Source organism: Apteryx mantelli, chromosome 5, assembly GCF_036417845.1.
Source record: "Apteryx mantelli isolate bAptMan1 chromosome 5, bAptMan1.hap1, whole genome shotgun sequence".
NCBI lineage: Eukaryota > Metazoa > Chordata > Aves > Apterygiformes > Apterygidae > Apteryx > Apteryx mantelli.
In genome coordinates, this window is record NC_089982.1 from 7,757,592 (window position 1) to 7,779,366 (window position 21,775).

The following is a 21,775-nucleotide window of genomic DNA, read 5'->3' on the forward strand; positions in this document are numbered from 1 at the left end:
GCTTATGTAGCCATCACTTCCTGTGACTCATTTCCTATAGGCAAATGATGCCTCAGGTATAGACAGATGTTTCTCTTTATCTGCAAATATAATGGCTATATTGCAAAACTGTGACCGTCAAACAAGAAACAGGCTTTCATTCTTAAAAACAAATTGTATTACAGGCAATTTGTACTGAGCTGTTCTTTTCTAGCTTTCCTTGAGATAACAATTACATATCTGACAGATGACATGCAGCTCTTCCAGCCATATTCAGAACAAGCTTTACTGTACCAATAAAAAGATTAGATTAAGCAAATGACCATAAAATCAGTATCATCTCTACCTTACGCTCCCTAATTCACAATGCTACGAGTCTGAAGACAACATTAAAAAAATAAAGAACACACGCAGCCATGAGTACATATATACTAAGAAATACAGTGAACAGTGTTTCATAAGAATGTAATGCAAACAAAAAGTTAGGAAAAGACAAACATTCAGAGCATTTCAGCACAAAAAGGGCTTTTTTATTATTCTTATTTAATTACTATTGTCATGAGTGTCTTATCTGTGCAGAAGTTTCCCAAATACCAAAGACAGTTCCTCATGATTTAGGAGAGAAATCAGGACAGCAGAAAGATAACAAGAAACAAATGAATGAAATTGGGCAAAAATCAGATTTTTTCTGTGATAGCAATTTCAGAATTTCAAAAAAAGTTCTAGTTGTGAAGAATGGAAATTTAATATTTTCATATAACTTGAAAGTTCAGAAAAGACTTAACCTGGGGTCACCCGAAATGTTTTATTTGAACAAAATCAAAACATTCATTTAGGAATTACAGCTTTACTAAACAAAATACTTAAAGGAATGAAAACGGAATAACTTAAACATATGTTTTGAAAAATGCTGAAACAATGTTTTGAATTGTTTTAATTTCAAAGTAAAAAGTTGGTAAATGGTGGTCTGTAAAGAATTTCTGAATAACTTTGATTTTTTAAACTGAATAAGAGATTTGTGTAAAACAAAAACCCTCTGCTCGGTAAGCTACATGTATCCTGTACCATCAATGGAAAACATCTTTTCCTTAACAGAAAATTAAAGAACTGCATCAATAAGAAAAGGTTGATAAAGGCTATACGTGCTCAAAAAGTAGGCCAAATATTTCATAAAGTATGTTATTAGAAACAAATGTTTTGACATTTAAAATTAAAATTTGTATTTAACACACTTGATTGTACGTTGGCTTGGCTATTTCAGAAGCAGACCTTTCCCAGGGACCATGTAAATTCTGAGGGAGTGGGTCAATTCTTTGCAGAGAATGAGAGGACACAGAAACGGGGGTGCCGCTGCCAGTTGTGCCAAGTAAACAGGTGAGCAAGCAAAGCTACGACACAGTAGCTGGAAGCAATAACTGAGCAGACTGAGTGAGGGCCATTCGATAAAAAGGGAGGGGCAAATATACGACCTGCTTCAAAGTGGATGTCAAAAGCTTACGTTTGTACTGATAATATACAGAAGCCTGAGGAGGTCAGCATCTCTGCAAAGCAGCTGAACAATCTCTCAAGCATTTAATGAAGGTCTGAAGGAGAGAGATGCCTTTAGGAATAAAAGAACGCAGTGGGCCTTGGATATGTTGAGAGGGAAAATGTAGTAAGATGCTCTGGATGTGTGTGGAAAGGGAACAGAGTAAAACCTATGCCAAAATAAGGCCTACGTGGTGGGAACCAGTGTTGAAAGTGACAGAGGGTGGGAAGAGGAGAGACTTCTCTGACAAAGGGCCTGTATCTCCTGCATGTACTTATTCGAAGCTGCCAGAAAGGCACTCGGTAAGAGACAGCAGACGAGCAGGCTACCGCACATGACTGTAACATTTTAAGAGATGGAAAAAGCTTCATGAGTCATCAGTGCAGAGAAGACAGCTGAAGCCAAGAAAGGGGGCAGAGCCACCACCTCCACTCCTTTACTAGCCTTGACCTGCACGTGGGCAGAATTTGAGCTTGTGGTCCTAGCTCATGCCTAGCTCAAGGCCCAAAACTTCAAGCTTTTTGTCACAACTTCATGAATTGTTTTTTTTTTCATGTAACCGACTGAGTGATCTGTATTTCCAGGTTACTGCTGACTAATGTTGTTCAAATACTGCCAAAGTCCCTAAAATACCATTTGTTTATTTGCTCTTTACATATATAAAAAATTGGCACGACTGGGGCCTGAGGTCTTGTCCTTGTCCTGATAACAGCAAAACTGTGTCCTGTTTCAGCCAGGGCAGGTGCAGACGGATAATTTTTCAGTCAGATGAACATTTGCGTTTTCTTTCTAGTATTGTTTGTCCACTTACTTTGACCTGATAATACTCTGAGGTCCCATATATACAAACATGCGATAATATTCTTGTTGAATACTGGTCAGACTCCACTTCATCGTTATGTTTTACACGGTTACGGGTTGTAATGCATCTGTGGTGAGAGATCACGCTCTGCCATGGTATAAGATCAAGAAACCCAGCTCTGAAAAGATTCTCATGTCTACTTATTGGAGCAAAGAGAAAAAGCTTTTCTCTAGCTGGTGGTCAAAATTAACTTCACCGATTCTGCAGAATACAAGCTCTAATATAAAACAGTCCTAAGGTTTACAAAGTGAATCAAAAACTAAGATAGGCTACATTAAGCAATGGGTGACTGTGACTATACATTATACACCAACTGAAAACATGGCAGTACCAGGCTATGCTGCTGTAACTCTGACATAAGCAGAAACTTCCCAGGCCAGAAAAGATTAACTTGTATTTGAGTGAAAATACTTAAAGAAGAAAAACTTCTACTAATAGAAGACCCCCCCTTCCCTAAACTAAATCAATACTGGAACGACTGGAAGTTGGAGAGAATTACAAACCCAAACTTTGGAAGACATTGAAATGTCTACTTAAAAGTTATTTGAATCACTTCAGTTATTCCTCTCTCTGTCCCTTACCCAAAAGAAAAAAGATAAGGAAAACATGTCGACTATATGTAATAGCATCTGTAAGACTTAAAAAAGAAGAAAGGATCTAACCCAGCTTTATTACTTTGTTAGTGGCACTAACACTGTGGCATTTTTCTTAAAATTAACATGGCCATATAAAGTTAAAGCAAAGAAACTTCTTTAAGAAAATACAGTTCTAAAATTTACATATTTTGAGTGAAGACTGCTCTCTTGAGTGAGGCCTTGGGTTGCCTGAAGTTTCCAGACTACCTTTTCTCTTTGCACTGTAATAGCCTCTTAAGGATTTTTTCTCCTTTTCTTTCTAAATACTTGGTTATTTACTTGGAAAATAATCAGAACTACAGATTAAGATATGTATTTTCCTAAAACAAATGCACAAAACTTTCTAATGGTAAAAATAGTATGTTAAATGCCCCAATAAAGTGTTTATATTGAAAAAAAATCAGATTTCAAGTCAAGCCATCTAAAGTCGTGTAGTTTAGAAGTAGAGGTTGAGTGTTTAACATGAATTTTGCTCCCATTCCCATTGATGCTATTTGTGATTAGTATTTCACAAGTGTGAACGAAGGACTACCTTTTGTTCCTTCAGTTGGACTGCAGACTTCATTTGAATCACTGTAAATATTCAAACAACTGAGGAAATGGAGCTTGACTATAAGGGAAAACTTGCAGTACTTCATTTTTTTAATTAGGAGATAATTAAAAATACTTCAACAGTTGCACAAACACTGTTTTTGATAAGAGAAATAGCTCATGATTAAAAAACAAAAATTGGACTAAAAATTAAGTGTCTTTCTGCTTAAGCTAGCCAGCCACAGAATGGTAATAATTTTCCTTTTCCCTCTCCTCTATGGTCTATTTAAATCACAGATATTTTGAGTCAGGAACTGTACTTTATTTTGTTTAACTGCAAGACTTTGCATAAGGAGATCTTGTTTACAGTAGGATGTTCTAGTTCTCCTGTAATACAAAGAACATAGTACAATGTATGTATAGTTAAGACTGTGATCCTCAGAATCGGAATCATCAGAAACCTCTGAATGCTCGGCTGTTTAACCTTTAGCAATACATTACTATAATTATGTATGTGATAATAAAATCACATGTAGTACTCACACAGAAGGACTTAAAAATTACCAGTGGTCATCTGCAAGTTAGGAGATGGTAGCATTGGCTGTGTAGTTTTAATTAACCATTCTGATGCATATATATGATGACACCCTTTCTAACATGTTCAACTGCTTTTTTTTTTTACCCAGCACTTCATTCAGGGCACAGGATGTCTCTGCTTACATAGCTGTAAGCAAGACAATACTTAGTGAATAGTCTGGACATCACGGTATAGGGTTACAGTCTTGTCCTCAGAGAATCATCATTTTGAAACTTCATGCATGGACTTTTCCTCATCACTGCAGTACCTACTGATACTATTCTAGGCCATGTATAGGTTTCTATAATGTGTGATACACTGTCCTTGTAACATGGACAGCTGAATGTATGATGATCGTGTACCTCGCTTAGAAAGAGGCATACAAAAATCAGCATTATTTAAATACCTTCTAAAACAACTTCAGCACTGTGTAAGAAAAACCCAAACCCAACTCTCTGCGACATACATGAAATAGGACTGCTGTTGTAGAATATGGCTCTATAAATTACAGGTTGCATGACCATCTCTGATTTATACTGACAGAACCTGACACCACACTGCCTTATATCTCCCTACCGAATATATGTTTATTTCCCTGTAAGAATTCCCACCTATAGCATTTAGAAAGGTACATTTTTCTGTATCTGCCTAAAATGCTTTCAGCAATTTAACAAAATATCCATGTATAACTTCTGCTTTCACAACTCACCAAAGAAATACAAAGGAGTAAGGCGTCTTCTTAATTCCTTGTTCAGATTATTTATGTTGCGGTGAGAGAAAAATCATTGTCTCCCTCATATAATTTTGAGAAAAACACATGAGTCAACTCACAGGTAGAATTAGCTTTCCAAATTGCTCCTGAGGCCACACAACAAACATCGCCTTTTTCTCCTTGCTCAAGGCAAAAGCATGATCCAAGCTTCATTACAATAGTTTCTCTGTAAACAGCACTATTGCTGTCAGTATTCTTTTGAAAAAAACCCCTCATATAACATAAAAAAGTTTTAGCTCATATTTAACTGCATCATATTCATATACCAAAAATGGTAGAAAAATATTAAAATTCTGTGGATCAGCAGGAACCCAAGGGATTTTTGAGACTGCACGGTATGCACTCAGAATTGGAGCTTAGAAAAGAATAATAGCCCAGTTCTGTTCTCAGCTCCACCCAAGCGTTCAAATGAGTTACACTAGTGAAACAGAGCTGTACCTTAGCTAAGTGCTCAACTCTACACTTATTCAAAGACATTTCCTATTTTCCTGCTTGTGAATTTTCTGCAACCACATCAGACCCTTATATTTTATGACAGAAGTTGTTTCAATTAGCTGTATGGACTATCTGGTTCTGGAAATAGAAATAATATCAAATGATATATACCCCTGAGACAAACACCTTGCAAATGGCAAATAGTTAATTATGCAATCAAATGTATGAGTGACAATTCATTTCTCATGAATAGTCAAGCTTTTCATCTCAAAAATGCTTTTCACGGGTATTTATGCATGAAAAATGGACACAAATAGGTATTAAATACTCTTCGAATTGAAGTGTGATTGTGAAACAAAGCACTATCTGTGAAGAAAAATAACACTGATAATGAATTCTGGTCCACTGGCAGTCTTAACCAATTTTACTTCCATCTTACGTAGTAAAGGAAGCTTTCTTTTTTAAAGCAGTTTCTAATCACTCTTGCTCCTTCTACACTTAAGTACCTACTTAAGAATGTAGCCCCTGAGCTGTTAAGGCTCACGGTCCCTGCTGATGGAACGATACAACCGTAGAAGTCCATCACACATCCTAAGAAGAAATATTCATGATCATAATTTTCACAAAAACATCTAGGATTTTCTACAAAGACTTAAGGAAGACTTTGCCATGAGGTCACGGGTCTCAGCACCGTGGGCCTGACCTTGCACATTTCCGGCTGGTTTTGATTCCCCGGAACGGCCCAGGAGCGGGAAGTGCTGCAGCCCTTCCAGAGGCTGCTCAGCACGGTGCTCTCGGTCCTTGGCAGCCTTGGGAGAATTGTGCGAGGGGCCGGATTTCGAAAAGAGGCCGCTCTGGGGAGGGGCGCTCAGCTGTCGGAAAGAGAACAACTGCATTGGCCTCCATGCCACCGAACAGAGACTAACGCAACAGCAGGAGAAAAGCAGAGCGGCACATGAAACGCGGTACAAATTTAGCAACGTATTATAAATATAAATGACGAACGTGAACTCAATTACAGAACAATCCCAAACAAATCAGCAGCTGCTAATGCTGATTTCCGAGGGGTTATTGCTACAATAAATGGCATGTAATGGTTTAATTATAGAGGCTTTGGGTGATCTCTTTTTAATAAGTATGCAGCTGTGTGAAAGAAACCAATTTTTAAAGCACTATATAGGACACGTTCAATTAGTTTTGTACTTATTTGGGGATTTTTTAAATAGAAACTTACAAAACTAAAGTCTATTAACCTAAAAACAGTTCCGACTACAGCACTGAACCACACTAACTCCCACACTTAACCTTATCATTCCATATGCACAGAAAACAAACACAGCCTAGGCCAAATCTGCATCGAGCACAAATAGGTGCTAATGAGTTACATTAACACATAGAAGCGAAAGGTTTACTCTCACATATGCAGATGAGATGTGTTCCTGATCCTGTGAAAACTCATGGGAGTTTTAGCATTCATTTCAGTAGGCATATGATCATCCAACATTTCGGGCAAAACTGAAATTAGAATATCTTAAGACAAGACTGTGAAAGTAAATATTAATGATATGACTGCTTGCTTTCACTTTTTTACTGCTATTCAGACACTACTTTTTCTATCTTTTAATGGAAGTATTAAACCCCTTAAAGTTTCAGTGTGAATAAGGCCAAAAGGGAAGTGAAAATTTAATTAGTAAGTATGTAACACAAAATGCACACACAAACATACATTCAGAGAAAGTTACATAAAAAGTGAATAATGCCTGGAAACTCCTCTGTCATCCATCTAAGCACAGGGTTTAAATTAGAAGCAAAACTTGGAAGCAGGTCATCTACGTTTCTCATTTGTGTAAGCCTACTGAGCATAAATCACTGGAGTTAGACCTGGCATGCACAAAGCTCAGTTGCTGTTTTGCGCAGCAAGAAACCACTTTCACAGTCTGATAAATAATAAAACTATATATCAAAGATTTAAAAAATCAAATCAAAACAGATGACTGCCTCAGCCAGGGGTGCAAAATGGATTGTTACTAAAAATATACATATATATATACGCACCTAGTCTGCTTGGACCTCATGTCCACTGATTTAATGAATTTACCTATAAATCACTTATTGTTGATGAAAATTATGTTGTGCTTTCACATAATAACTACATTTACTGAAATAGAGGCATAACAGATTGAAGTCCATTACAACAGTTTCCAAGGAAATCCCTAGTCATATGATTCATCAAATTGCCACAATGTTAAGTGATAATTTAGTGATGGGAGGAAGGGCAAGTCCCCAAACTGAAGTCTTTTCCCACTTTTCTACTTCAATACCACTTGCAGACAAAACACTGTTAGAAAAATAAGTATTTTCAAAGTTAATGCCTGAGGTACCATACCTTCTTCCTAAACTGCAGAACTTCTCACACATCATTCTGAGGTAAATATTGACTTGCGCCTGCCACATGTTACAGCCTGAACATATGAATAGTCATTTATGAAGCAAAATAAAACCATAAGTAATAAACAGACATTTATAGCACAACAAAACTAAAAACAAGTGGTCACTGGCTGCTATCAGCAGAAGGTGATTCTGATGAGCCACGTAGGACATTGCGTTCCATCTCCTTATGCTACATTTGCTGTGTTTTCAATGTAAAGCTCTTACTAAGAGACAGTAATGTTTTATTGACATTTTCGCTTGCAAAGATTTTGCAATGGGACTTAACCCAGCTTTTTAGATACAGTACAATATATCAGCACTAGTCTAGTATGAAGGGGCTGGAGGGGAAGGGTTGGAAGTACCTACTGAGGCCAGAACGGCTGCTAGGAAGGATACGATCAGTGCCAGGAAACAACACAGCACCTTTAATCATTTCTCCCATGATGCACCCTACTGACCACATGTCAACTGAAAACAAAAATGAAATGAAGGTAAACAAGAAAACAGGAACAGAACAACAAATAAATGAGAAGACTTATCCAAACATGCCATTGCACAGGAGCCTGCAGGCCACACTGCAGGCACAGACCTGCCTTTCGCTCTCTGCAAACACTTTCTGTAGAAGCTGTGCTTGTGCGTACAAGTTTCATGACAATGTAGCAGGTCTGCGAAAAATTGACTCCAGTAGTTTTTATTACCCCAGTGTGGATGAAAGACAATACTATTAAATACAGAAAACCAAATGAGACCCACGGCTGGCTACTGTGTCATAATAAAACTTTGTAATTATAATTTACCAATTAATTTTGTCTTTTTTCTTATTCTTTTCAAGTTTTCATTTGCATTCATTCCCTAGGTTTATACTGTTTTGTACTGTAAATGAATTCTAGTCTTTGTATTCAATGAGGAGATGCAAATTGCCTTTCCTTTATCCTTTCAGCTGCCAGGGATCCATGCATATTTTTACAGGCTGAACCACCAGAAGCCACAAAAGAAACTTTGGTCCTTGTGAAGACATATCCACCTCTTATTCAGAGATATGAATAGAATTTGTTGAGATCATTCGATTCCAATAAAGCTTGCTTTGGAGCCTGCTGGCTCACTTCCACTGAATCGCAGTGAAGCCACAGTCCATAATAGGGGTCTTGAGAATCTCATAAGATTTCCATTCTGCATGATAGGAAATGCTTAGTTCTGAATGGGACAGTAGAGACACAAAAGCATGAAACTGTACCTTCTGGATTGAAATTCAGAGCAAATCTGAGAACTATTTACCTCATACAGGGAAGAGCAGTTCAGCTGGGTTAGACAAAGCTAACCACAATTTACACTGGAAGGCATGATACAAAAATCAGGCTCCTTGTGTCCAGTATGGAATTAAGGTGGTGTTTTCTCCAATATTAACACCCTGAAACCACATTACCTCTGCTGTCCTTGCTCTATGACAGGCCATAGGGCATGGAAGCAAGAAAAAGGAGAGACTGGTCTCTCGAGACCAGAAACTGTGGGGAAAAAATCAAAGTGTCATGCTGTTTGCTTGAATTTACTCTTGCAATTTTATACCAAGCAACAGTTTAAAGTGGATTTGATTTTGAAGGCAAATGCCCTGTCTGTGGAAATCTTAAGATGCCCAGATCTAAGGCTCCCAGTTGTTTTATTTAGCATATGAAAAGCTTAATCACCACACAATAAATAAATCAATAAACGAACAAAGACATAAAGGCTACTTGTTTGGAAGCAATAAGCAAACCTAGAGATGCAAATTATTGCTGCTTTCATCACAAGCTAAGTGGCATGCAAAATATCAGGAAAAGATAGAGCAAACAGTTGTCTGTTCATCTATTACTATTAATACCTTTCTTATTTTCAGAGAGTGCCTTCGCACATCACTGCCGTATGCTGTGCTCAGGAATACTCACACAGAAGTTCATCTAGGGACTTACTAAACTGTAAGCTCTCTAAAGCAGAGACTTTTATTCTACTTTACTCCTGAGGTTATGGGAAGGAATTGAAAGCTTCTTTGAAAACTTCCAAATCAGAAGAAATAGAGATGAACATGTAAATGTCACCAATGTCTGAAGAGAAAAAAAATGCACCTTGTTGCTCACCTTTTTTTCTCTCCTAAACTGATAAGAAATAACTCAGATTAGAAATCAAATTTTCACTGCATATGTTTAAAAAAAGTAGGAAGCTGGAGGCTAGGGGTTTTATTATAACTCATGTACTGCAGTAGGGATTAGAAGCTCATCGAGACTCTGCTGTCCAGTGCTCCATAAGGGACCGCAATACAGGGACCTAACCTCGACCCTTAGTTTGATTTAGTCCAACATAAACCCAGAGGTAGCCTGAGCAACTTCAATCTTACAAGCATCAGAAAAACAAACAAACCAAACTCTCAGAACATTTGGACTAAACTCCAAATCACTCAAAATTTATGCTGGTTCAAGATTTTTTCCAAATGCAAGATATTCAAGAGGATTTGTAATGCTTCGCCAACACTCGGAATATCCTTAAACTTCAAACAAATGCAGATTGACTTACAGTTGTATAGAGATCTGCATGATTCCACAGTTTCAACAACAGTTTGCCCTGATATTTTAGAATTACATGAAACTGAGTGTTAATGAATTAAACCCACAACTTTTCAAATGAGTCTTTGGAATGAAATAGCTGAGATTTAGGTAGCCCTTGACGAGAAGCCCCCTTTCCAGGAGAATGCCTGTGACCTAGATTACTAAGAGTGTTTTGTTTGTTCTTTTTGAATTTTTTCATAATCTCTACAAAGATTTCCTCAACAATGGAAATGTTTCACTTCCTACAGCAAATCTGAACCTCAGGGCCACCTCCCAGTCCTGAATTGATTGCCAAAAAGTTAAGAAATACCCTTTATAGGGATTGCATCAGGGTTGTCTTGCAAAGCATTTGGGGAATGAATCTGTCCCCCAGAAGAACCTCCAGAATCTCCCCAGGTACTTGAACACAGTTCAGAGAAGTCTAACAGAAGTTGCTCTGTCTCCACCTGGCTTTTTTCCCCCAGAACTTTCCTGTGTCCTATGGAAGCAGGCTGGTCTGACCCTGCGTGGGAAAGATGACCAGCAGGGATGGTGGGAAGAGCTGGGATGGAAGAGCATTAATAAAGCCTCTATCCACCTTAAAAGGGAACCCAGGAGGAAAACCTGCAACGGCCCTCACTAAAACTCCTGTTGAGGATGACTCCTCAGACCTCCATACAGTCAGGTCCAGTTTGTATTCAGTGAAAATCATGACATTGAAATTAAAACTCATGAAATGCCTGACAGAATAAGTTCTGGATATCAGAGATTTAGCTACAAAGGCATCAGGCTGCCAATGCTGAGTAAAGCTGGTGATGAACAGGGCTCCTAGTGACAATTGCAGAGATGAAACAAACACTTGAAAAAGCTAAAGAAACCCTTCCCTTCCTCCAGCTCAAGTCTTTTAATGTTTTAGTCCAAATTTTGTTCCTTTCTCCTTGAATCTCTTCCCTTGTTTTCAACTCTCTTTCAATTACATTCAAATTCTTGAATTTGGTATCGAAATTCCAGGAAGTCTATCTCCTGCATCTTTGTTGTCATATTGTTCTGTTTCTTCCCATCTCCATTCATCTTTTCCCAACAGCACTACCTTCTCCAGTCTTATGCCCATGCCCTTTTCCCATATTTTCCAGTCTGCCTAGAACAGCTTCTGGCTTCCTCCACACCCAATGACTGTGGTCATGTCTTTCAAGCTTTCACTACCTCTAGGTATTTTTCATCCTTCTCCACTCCCCTTACGGTATCTGACTATTTATTCAAATATCAACACCACAGTATGTTCACACAGAAAAAGGAAAAAGGATCAAGATGGAAATACAGAAGAAAAAAATTATTTTACAAGCTGTAGAATTGCAGCATACCCACTTCCTAGCCCTGTATTTACTGGGATTATATATTTTACTCTGCTACATAGTTTATACTCAGTATAAGGACAGTTACCTATCTGTCTAAATTATGGCAAACTCCCAGTTTTGTGACATACCAAATTCAGGACCTGACATCTCAAACCTGAGATACTTCACACTTGGATTTGTTATATGCATGTATTTCAAAATGTTTTAACAAATGCTTAGCACATGATCAGCTCAATCCATTAAGATTTTCTGAGAAAAGCTTTGCTTTCTAATTTGAAACAGCATGTTCCACATGATGTTATAAAAACATTAATTAATATTTCTCAGTAACAGTAACAGGGTTCCAAAGGATTTGAATATTGCATTACTGATTTCTAATTTCTTATCTGTAACTAAGGCAGCAAAACACAGTGGTGTAAAGCTACTCTTGTGACAGATTCTAGATGAAACCTGAAAGGGAGCTGCCAAAATTTTACAAGTGTGATGCCTCAAACAAACATAAGAACTTATTTCTTTTTTGAAGCTTTCTGTGAGTTACAAACTGATATGCATGATGCCTTCTTACAACAGGGCTGACCAGGGCAACAGGCTGAAGGAATAAATCTTATTCAAGAGCCATCACCCTCTGGGATTCTGCCAATCTTTAAGGTGAGTGTTGGGAAAAGCGTAACGGGTCTTCTTCACTGTGATCCACTCAGGAAACTACTCAGATTAGAGACAGGAAGGGGATCTTACACTAAATGCAAGTTGCACTACAAATTGCTAGAGTATATGTATCTGAATCAAAAAAAAAAAAGGAAAAAAAGAACAGCAACAGCCAAACCATCCTCATAGCTGCACTGAAGTCTCTTTGAGACAGACCGTGTCTCATATGAGCAAAATTCCCCCCATAAAATTAACAAAATTCAAACTCTTGCTATATTCTCAGAAAAATCCTGAGTCCAAAACCAAATACTACAGTATCTAAGGAGGAAACACCTATCTGAGCACAAATCAAAACTTAGCCATCAACCCATCTCAGCTAAGAGACATTTTAAACAGCAGGCTAACACATACCAGCTGATCCAACCTGGAGAGCCAGGTCGGCCATTTTTAACAGTCTCTTAAATATCACAGATTTTTTTTTTTTTTAAGACAAAACAAGCCTTAAGAAAATACTACTGAGAACCTCAAAAAATAACAGACTGCACTAAAAAAAAGTGCAGATATTTTATTATACTAAAGTTAATAAAAAACAGAAATTAATTCAGAACACTAGGCTTTTAACCATTAATATATGAAGGTCATATTTGAAATGTAAAGATAAATTCTGCTAATGAGTCATGGAAAAGCAATATCTTTTCCTAAGAGAATTTCTTGATTCAAAATTTTTTCTCTAAGGCAAGCAGAATTTGTTTTATATAAATTCCTGGGAAAATAAAACAGAATACTCTCTATGTCAGAGAACATCCCTACTTAATCCCAATGCTCTCAAAGAGAGCTAGAGGGAAAAAAGAATTGCTGAAAATCTGATCACACTAATTATGTTTTAAATGAAATATAAACCGGTCAGAAAATGTTAATTTCATCTGTCAGTGCTGTCCACTCTTGAAAATGGATTTTGGATGTTCATAGCTACATAGAATAAATTTGCTTCTTTCTCTCATATTACCTTCATATTTTCTCTGCTGACTCTGTCCTAACGTCTAAGCTATTTGCAAGGGGAATTCTATTTTCATGTTATTTTTCATACTCACTAGTATAACCCAGGCGTGGCCAAACTTAAGACCCCTGGATGTCATCACATATATTTCCATGACTAACTAAATATTTCTGCTTTGGTCTCCTTCAGGAATCATACACACAAACTTGCTAGAGCACCATCATTTTCCCATCTCCCCACTATGGAAAAGAAATGCTTTTACAGTGGGGAAATAAATCAATCCAAGTCATGAGTGTCTGTGAAACATCACTCTGGCTTCAGCACCTCTTAGTAGATCCATCTGACTTGAAAACAATCACATTCATACCATTTTTAATGTTTCCTTGTCTGCAAAAAAAAGCACAAAAATACATTTCCAATCCTTAAATTGAAATCTTATGAGATTTTGAAGACATTATTAGATAGAGTTGAACACATCTTTGGCCAAAGCCCTAGAGTTTTCTGAACTTCTCTTATTACAGCAGCATCCAAGAGTTTGGGCAGAAGTTTTCAGCTGCTCAAACTCCTAGTGATTTAATTGAGAGAAGAGCAGAGTAAGCATTGAGTTAACATTGAGGGAGAAGCTCAGAAGCTAAGTAGAAAAGAACTAGCCAGGAATACTTTGCTCTATAAATCTGTCTGGAAATCTATCAGAAGTTGTATTTCTTCTCTTGAGGATCTGACCAGGTCAGACAAAGAGAAGCCTCCCTGATGGTGTTTTGAAATGTCCACTTTGGGTGAGTAGCAAGCAACACAAACATATTCTCTATGCAATTTCTACCAAACATGCTCCAAGGAGACAGGAGATTGTTCATATTTTTTGAAAACCAGCTGGTTCCTTGCATACTGACAACACTTTAATAGACCAATCGTCTAGTCCTGCTACATCTGAAGTATCCTGCAAGGTCAATTAGATGACAATTTCAGCAATAATAACAGAGCTACCATTTTCAGGTACTGTTTGGCTTTTTGCTAATGAAAGTAACAGTTAACTGAACATGTGTTCAGAGAACATTTTAATAAAGTTCAGAAACACATTTTATTTTTGGAAAATACAGAATTTCAATTTATTAATTGGGACAGTTTTCATATATCCACAGTGTCTGAGAAAATCGGGATCCGTAGTCTGCTCAGAATTCAGAGCCTTCTTATGGTCATTTAGAGAGAGCTTGTTATTTATGAATATGAGACAATCTGAATTTCACCTTCCACAACTTTAACTTCCATGAAGATTTTAAAAATCGAATTTTACTTTAGGTCAGCAGTAACTCAGTGCAATGGTTTAGTTAAGGTTAGCTTTTTAAAATTTGCTTTTCCTTAAAACCTGGCAGCAGCTCTCATTTTTTTTAAATGTACTGTGCCAGTCCCATACACATACATTCCTACTCCAAGCTAGAACTGAGTAAGCCCCACATGTTGGCAGCAAGAACATAAAGTAGGCATTCCTCCAAACAATTATAAGGACTGAAAACCTTAGCTTCTATACAGGCTTGCCTGTCCCAGCTGGAAAACCAGCATCTGGAAGGCCTCAAGTAGCACAAGAAAAGCTTTATCGTAACATTGTTCCATGAGGTCTACCTGCAGCTGCGCAAATGCTTTTCTAACCCTTAATGTAGCTAGGAGGCAAACTGGATCTGCTCATCAATTCAGCAACCACAGGGAGAGGGGAAATAATCTGGACCCACACACAAACCAGGCTTTCTGACACTGAAAACTCTTGTTATTTTTCACAGGGTCAAACAGGTTAACAGATGAATATCAACTTAGAAATGAATGCACAGAATTCATTTTTTTCTTTTTCCAACTCGCCTGGAAAAAAACATGAGTAAAATGTGGTAGCAGTTGTGCCCTTGCCCACATACACTACATTTTAGGGTATGAGATTTCCATTGATTTAAAAAGTAGGACTATCCCACAATTTACACAATGCTTTCTGAGATGAAAAAAAGCCCAATTGCCTCAGCTCAAAATTTCAGTTTATATTTTTAACTAACACTGGAATGTTAAAAGGTATTTTTAAAATATTTTGTTATTATCTCTGAGACAGAATGAGATACTACCAAAAGAGATTTTTATCACAGACAGGCAGAAAGAAACTCTCATGTTTGAATACTTTTTTGAAAGGTTGTGTTGTTTAAGTTATATAGCATTTATTTTTGCTTGAAATGCTTGTATAGCATTTATTTTTGCTTTTAAAATCTTGATTGTTGCTGAAAAAGAAGAGCTACTATTAATTGTGTGACTGCCTTTTTACACTGGAATTTCTTTGCTTTCTTCCTGTATTCCAGGTGCTTAATGAACTAAATACTGGATCAGACTTTTCTCCAAAAAGATTAAATGGAAATACCCTCAGTATTTACAAGTGAACCTCGGGTATATTATAGATGGTTTAGTTTTTCCATTGTACACATTAAAAAAAAAAAAAGAGAGGAAAAGAGCGTGAGACTTAAGACTTGGAGGAAAAGACTATTGATGATGTTTCTGCAGTTTTGATACCACTGAAACACAGCAGAACTACTACACCGAATTGTAGGTCTCATATACAACTGACATGAGTTTTGGGAGCTTCTCCACACATTCAAATTACATCAGAAGGTAGTTGCGCAGTCTGCTCCACATGTTGCAAGAAATGCTCAGCGTGTTTGGAGCTGGACCTCTAAGCTATACACTAATGATAAAAAACCACCGCTCTTGTTTCATTGTCATATATTTGCATCTGGTACCTTTCCAGTCTATAGTGGTATGAGAGACTGGAAGCCAGCAAAATATTGCTGTTTTCTTCTCAGCAAATAGCACATACCTGCCTTTTCCCCATCTACCCATTAGAAAAACATACCTGTATCTTCACCTGGCTACTGGACAGAGCTCTGTTTTCAGGGGAAGCCAATGGGGCTTGTGAAAATAGGACAGGCCTAACTCTGTCAAACACTACAGGAACTGCTCAAGAGTCAGCAAAAAAATAATTAGTTCCATATAAAAGTTCCTATAAAAGTTGATTTTTATCCATACCAACTGCCAGTGTCAGCTGATGCCAGATTTTTATGGTGTCTTTCTGCCAACCTGCTGAAATTAATCTGCCTTTTTGTTTCTGAAAGCAGAAAACATGTTATGTTACTGCATTTTTATTCTGATGGGCAAAATATACACTACCTACCCTTTCCAGTTATCGCAGGCAGATTGGCTGGTTTAGCCTGTGATAAACTGAAGGCTAAGCAGACACCTCCTCTTTTGTTTTCATTTTCTAATATTGCTTTCACCACCTTAGAAGTGGTGAAATAATATCACCTAAGATGAGAAGAACAAGACGGAAGGGAGATACAGTTTTATTAATGACACAGACCTCATGCAAGTGAAGGAAAGTCCACTTTTAAATCAACAGAACCTGATTTCAGGCCAATTTGGAAACCACACCAGATATACGGTTGTCTTAAACTGGGCGAGTCAAATTCTTCATTTTGTTTTAAAGAAAAAAATGTTGTATTGACTCAACTCTGAGCCCATACAGCACTGAGATGAATCCAAATCCATGATGCATTAGCAAGCAAAAGATGGTGATGTCACCACAAATGTTATGAAATCACTATTTCCAAAACATGAAAGCAGAAAAACAGATTTACAGGAACCAGACGGGCCAAGTTAAGATGTTTTTTTTCCATTTTCACATATTTTTTAAAGAATGACCAATAAGTAAAGCTATCCAATTTGCAACCATAATGCTTGTTTTCCAGATTGCATGTTAGTATGAAATACGGACTACATAAAATGGGACGATTACAGATTAAAATAACCGATTTGACTGAAATAATTCTGTGTATCTGTTTTTCATTTTTGTTCATATCAGGAGAGAGTTATTTCCACTTACTCATACCTCTGGGATTCAACTTTTTGCTTCTATCTTTACAGTCTTGGTATATTCATTATATGTTAAAGGGGATGGGGTGGAGGAGAGGAACAAATAATAGGTGAAGCTGCAGCAAATGGCACAAGGATACAGTCCCTTCCTGGAAAGAGGATTTTGTGGCGAACCATTTCTCCCATAATGCATCCCACAGACCATATATCCACTAGAACAGTAGAGACAGGGAAGTGAAGAAGGAGGAAAAAAAGCAAAGTTAACTAAGACATTTCACTCCTAAAGGAGGGGAAAAAGAGCAGGTTGATCAGAACAGTACAGTTTTTTTTGTTGTTGTTTTTTTTCCCCACATCTCTACAAAAGCTAAAACAAATAAGTAAATAAGTTAAAGCTGTGCCAGTCAGCTCAATGGTAGTGAGCAACAGAGGAAGAAGTTTAAAATATCAATATTGTTGGGAAAAGGCCCACAGCTAGCAAGTAAAGTAACAGTTACACAGACCTGTGGTTTGCATGGAGTGTATGGTTAAAAAAAGCCCACAAATCTTTCTTTAGAAGAAAAAAGCAAAAGCAGAAAAAAACCCAGTGATCATCTGGAATAAATCCCACTTGCAACCAGGCAGTTTATGGGCTTTATCCTGCAGGAGAGAGCCTCCTTCTGCAGTCATACACAACAAGTTCCAAATGGAACCGCTCACAGGAGTAAAGGCTGCATGGATGAATACCATCCTGCACACTTTTCTAAAACTCCTGCTTCGTGATCTCCACCTACGCTGCATAAGGCTGTCCCGCAGCTATTACTGCCTGGAAAGAAACAGGGAGCATGACCTGTGTGGACTCTGCTTTTTACTCCGTAGGTACTCAAAATAAACGCTAAAATAAATAAATGCTTCACAGGACAAGTATCAACAAGATTAAGAACATTTCTTATCTTCTTGATCCTGTCTTCAGCTTTTAGATGCAATATACATAATTACATATCTGTTTGACTTGGGTGGGTTTTTTTCCTGTCAAGTCTTACAATAAAAAAAAGGCTAGATACATAATGAGACGGTGTGCGCAGAAAGAAAAGACTGGGATTCAATGTGAGGGGAAAAACCTCTTTTAAGAAACTACCCTGTTTCCCAGCTTTGAATCCTCATTTTGTGGTCATATCTGAGCTATACAATGGGTTTCTCCTCTTTTTCTTCTCCCTTTTATCCTTCAAAAACAAACAAAAACAAACCAAAGAAACAAACAAACAACTTATTTTTTGGTAAAACAAAATAAAGGTGAAATGTTCCATTTGGGAAAAGGAGGGTACAGGCATCAGGGGCATAGGACAGCAAGAGCATGCCTGAGGTGGTGGTAGAGTTTTCTTCATAGTGACGGTTTGGGGACCTTCCAAAGGAAGTGCAGCAAACTGGTGATAATTATGCATCTTCAGCCAACCAAGTGCAGAAAGAAAATGAAAGCAGTGAACAGTCCTTATACAGGCAGTGTACACAATGAGGGGGAAAAAAAGTAGGGGAGCTTCAGTAATGTGGCAACATTGGCCAGACCAGAGGAGCAAAACCAACCCTTTCCGTAGACTTCATTGGGAAGTGGATCAGAGCCTGGGAGCAGACCAGATCCTCGGACATGCTGACCTTCATTTTCAGATGTTTTCTTCCACTGTTTACTGTTTTTATTTTCCCTTTGTACAACTGAGACACGATCGTTCATCTTGAGCCAGATTCATTGCCCACGGAAGCCAAAGAAAGCCACTATGCTAACTTCAATGGGCACTTCATCAGGACCTCTGAACATGGCGTACATTCTTAGTACCTCTCCAACTGGGCACTTCAGTTCATCACAAAAGTTTCTTGGTGTCATTTTAATAGTGTGAAAACTGAGTGCTTTCTCTCTCCTTTCAGGGACAATAATAATAACAAAGGTAATCACTTATTAAATGTTTGGAGAGAAAAAAATAATAAAAGCAAAATAATTCATTTCACAATAGAAGGAATCCTGAATATTTGGAGTAAGGAACTATGACAAGCATGCTGAGTCTACTTCAGATTTCTAATGGCACACATCAAAATTATCAAGTATAAAATACTTTAAAGAAGATTGTTCCTTTTTCAGTCATTATTGTGAATGGTTAGACTCTGCATATTAATTCTCTAGTGTACACTTTCCTATTAAAATCTGTTTTATAAACTCATAAATATTACAGACAATTCACGCAAAGACTTCCTGATTTTGGAAGAGGTTTTGTGAGCATGCCTGTATTATCACTTAAGTAAAGGAGTCAGCCCCAGAACCCAGTTTCATCGTCCCTCACAGAATGCAGCTGGCTATTAGTCAAAGTTTTTTTGCATGTGAATTAGCCTCTTCAACTTGAAATAAGTAGGCAACTTTTAAAATAAATTCCTAGTTTTGAGGTTCTGCTGTTTTACCCTAACAGTTGTCATCAAAAAGTCTCCTTATGTAACAGAAAAATGGTAGCTTTTGGCAGCAGAATCAGTCATAGTGGATTTTCTCCATTACATGTTGTGTTCCCTTCTTTCCTGCCTAGTCTGCCTGACATTTGGATGAAATTCTCAGTTTAATTACAAAATGGGAACCACTTATAAAATAAAGCTTTCCCTTCATCCCCTGCAAAACATGAACTCTTCCTTACCTGCTTCTCTATAGTAAGTGCATGCTCCCTAACTGCTTTTCACAGTCTTTCAAGGGACCAAGAGATATCCAGATACCTCACAGACTGTTAACAGCAAAACCATATCTACAAATCTAGGGAGATTACATACAAATTAGATGCATGTTTTTTAGTTTCATCTTTTTGCTCTTCTCTCCAACTCGACTTTTGGTGAAAAAGACTCAAGCTGCAAAATTTAGATCTAAATCTTGACCACAAGAAACCTGCGAGCAAAACTTGGGACCTTAGTTAAACCTATCATAAAGACAGAAAACATTCCTGAAATTCAGAGCTAGCTCCAGATTTGGAAATTTCTGGAAAGTCCAGGATTCCCCATTTTAGCTTGCACCTCTTCTTTCTCCCTTAAACAATTCAGAGACCCAGACCCAAATTTAGAACATTTCATCCACTCAGCAATCCTAACGGTTCCCAAACTGTTTCATAGCCACAGAAGCCAAACACATTCTGGTCAGAAAGGGCTAATTATACTTATACAGTTCAACAGTGACCAATCATAGGCTTCCCATTAACCCGTAATCCCACACCGTTAAATTCACCAACATCGCATCCCAAATACAGGCTGTAGCTGCAGTATGCAACAGTGAGAAACTGCTCTAAATCACCTGCCTTTTAAATTCAAGATGTCATTTCCTGTTACATTTTCTTTTTCTCCTTCTGGTGCCCCTTACAGTTGTAGAGGCAGACCTTATACTTCAGGTCGCACTGTGCTTGCTATGAAATTGCAGCCCTACCGTTCTCCTTGTAGCCCATTCCCAAGATGACCTCTGGTGCTCTGTAGTAACGTGTCACCACATACGGAGTCATCATGAAGCTAGTGCCTGCAGTCCTGGCCAGTCCAAAATCCAAAATCTTCAATGTGCAGTCAGATTTTACCACAATATTACTTGGTTTTAAATCCTGCAAAAGACAGTGAAAAGAGGTATGACTGTCCTTCATAAAGTCAGGTGGTCTTAGTGATTCAGATCAGTATTTTAGGTCACCCTTCAAATATCCTTTCACTCCTCTGACACTGACAGTTACTGTCAGAAGTCACTTTTAAGTACACGGCACTCCATTTCGCTACTGTTTCTCTAGCAACCCCTTCTGGAAGATAATCTATATTGGTATACTTTGGGGTTTTATCTGCATGGTGGAAGCCTAATGGTATTAAATTAACTGCATCTAGTAACTCAAGGAACTAGGTTCAGTATTAGGGTATTATTTTGAGTATTACTTTGTTTACCCTGCAATCCTAATAGAGGCATTCCAACTGCACATGGGGAGATATTTTAATGCTTCATTTATAGCAGTAATTCAACTCAACCTTTCCTTGAAGACTATCTTGAAGACAAGTCTATCATCCTTCTCTATACATAGGTCATCCTGAGATAGGAGACCTTTGTATATTGTAAAGCAACATCCAGTTTGTAACCCATTTTATCAACCCTTCTCTTCTTTTCATATGGGAAGGGTAACATTTTCTGTTTTGTTTTTTTCAGCAGGAAAATCCAAATTAGTAAAAGCGCATCTTAATAAAGAAGTTGGCTCATGGATATTTTTAACCCATTCAGGATTCCCTCCTGCTCACAGTCACAGGAATCATTCACTCTGCTATCAACAGTCACACATATCACTACCTCTGGCAGGGGTATCACATCCTTAGCAGACACAACACTCTTAGGTGGAAAAGTAAAATGACAGGATCCATTTAATATACGCCTAGAAGTCTTTTAGTTCATTGTAGCATATGTAAATGATGGCAAAAGCCAATTCCGTATGCCCTCACTGCTCTCCGTGGACCTTTATCAAGCAATACTTTGACCACACAACAACATCAACTCGTTTGAATGTTACGCATGGTCAATGTAGCCAGCTGCAGTTTCAGGAGGAAAAACATTTATCTACACCTGTTTCAGAGATTATGAT

At 37.8% G+C, this 21,775-nt stretch overlaps 1 protein-coding gene across 1 annotated transcript in view; it reads right to left on the reverse strand.

The window, feature by feature from the left end:
• Positions 1-21,775, reverse strand: part of MAPK10 (mitogen-activated protein kinase 10) — a 192,912-nt gene that overhangs the window by 34,940 nt on the left and 136,197 nt on the right. The window contains exons 8-9 of the mRNA XM_013957369.2: positions 20,602-20,767; positions 17,330-17,401 (exon numbers count right to left, since the gene is read on the reverse strand). Of these exons, the coding sequence (XP_013812823.2) occupies positions 17,330-17,401; positions 20,602-20,767 (238 nt within the window). The remainder of the gene's footprint in view (positions 1-17,329; positions 17,402-20,601; positions 20,768-21,775) is intronic.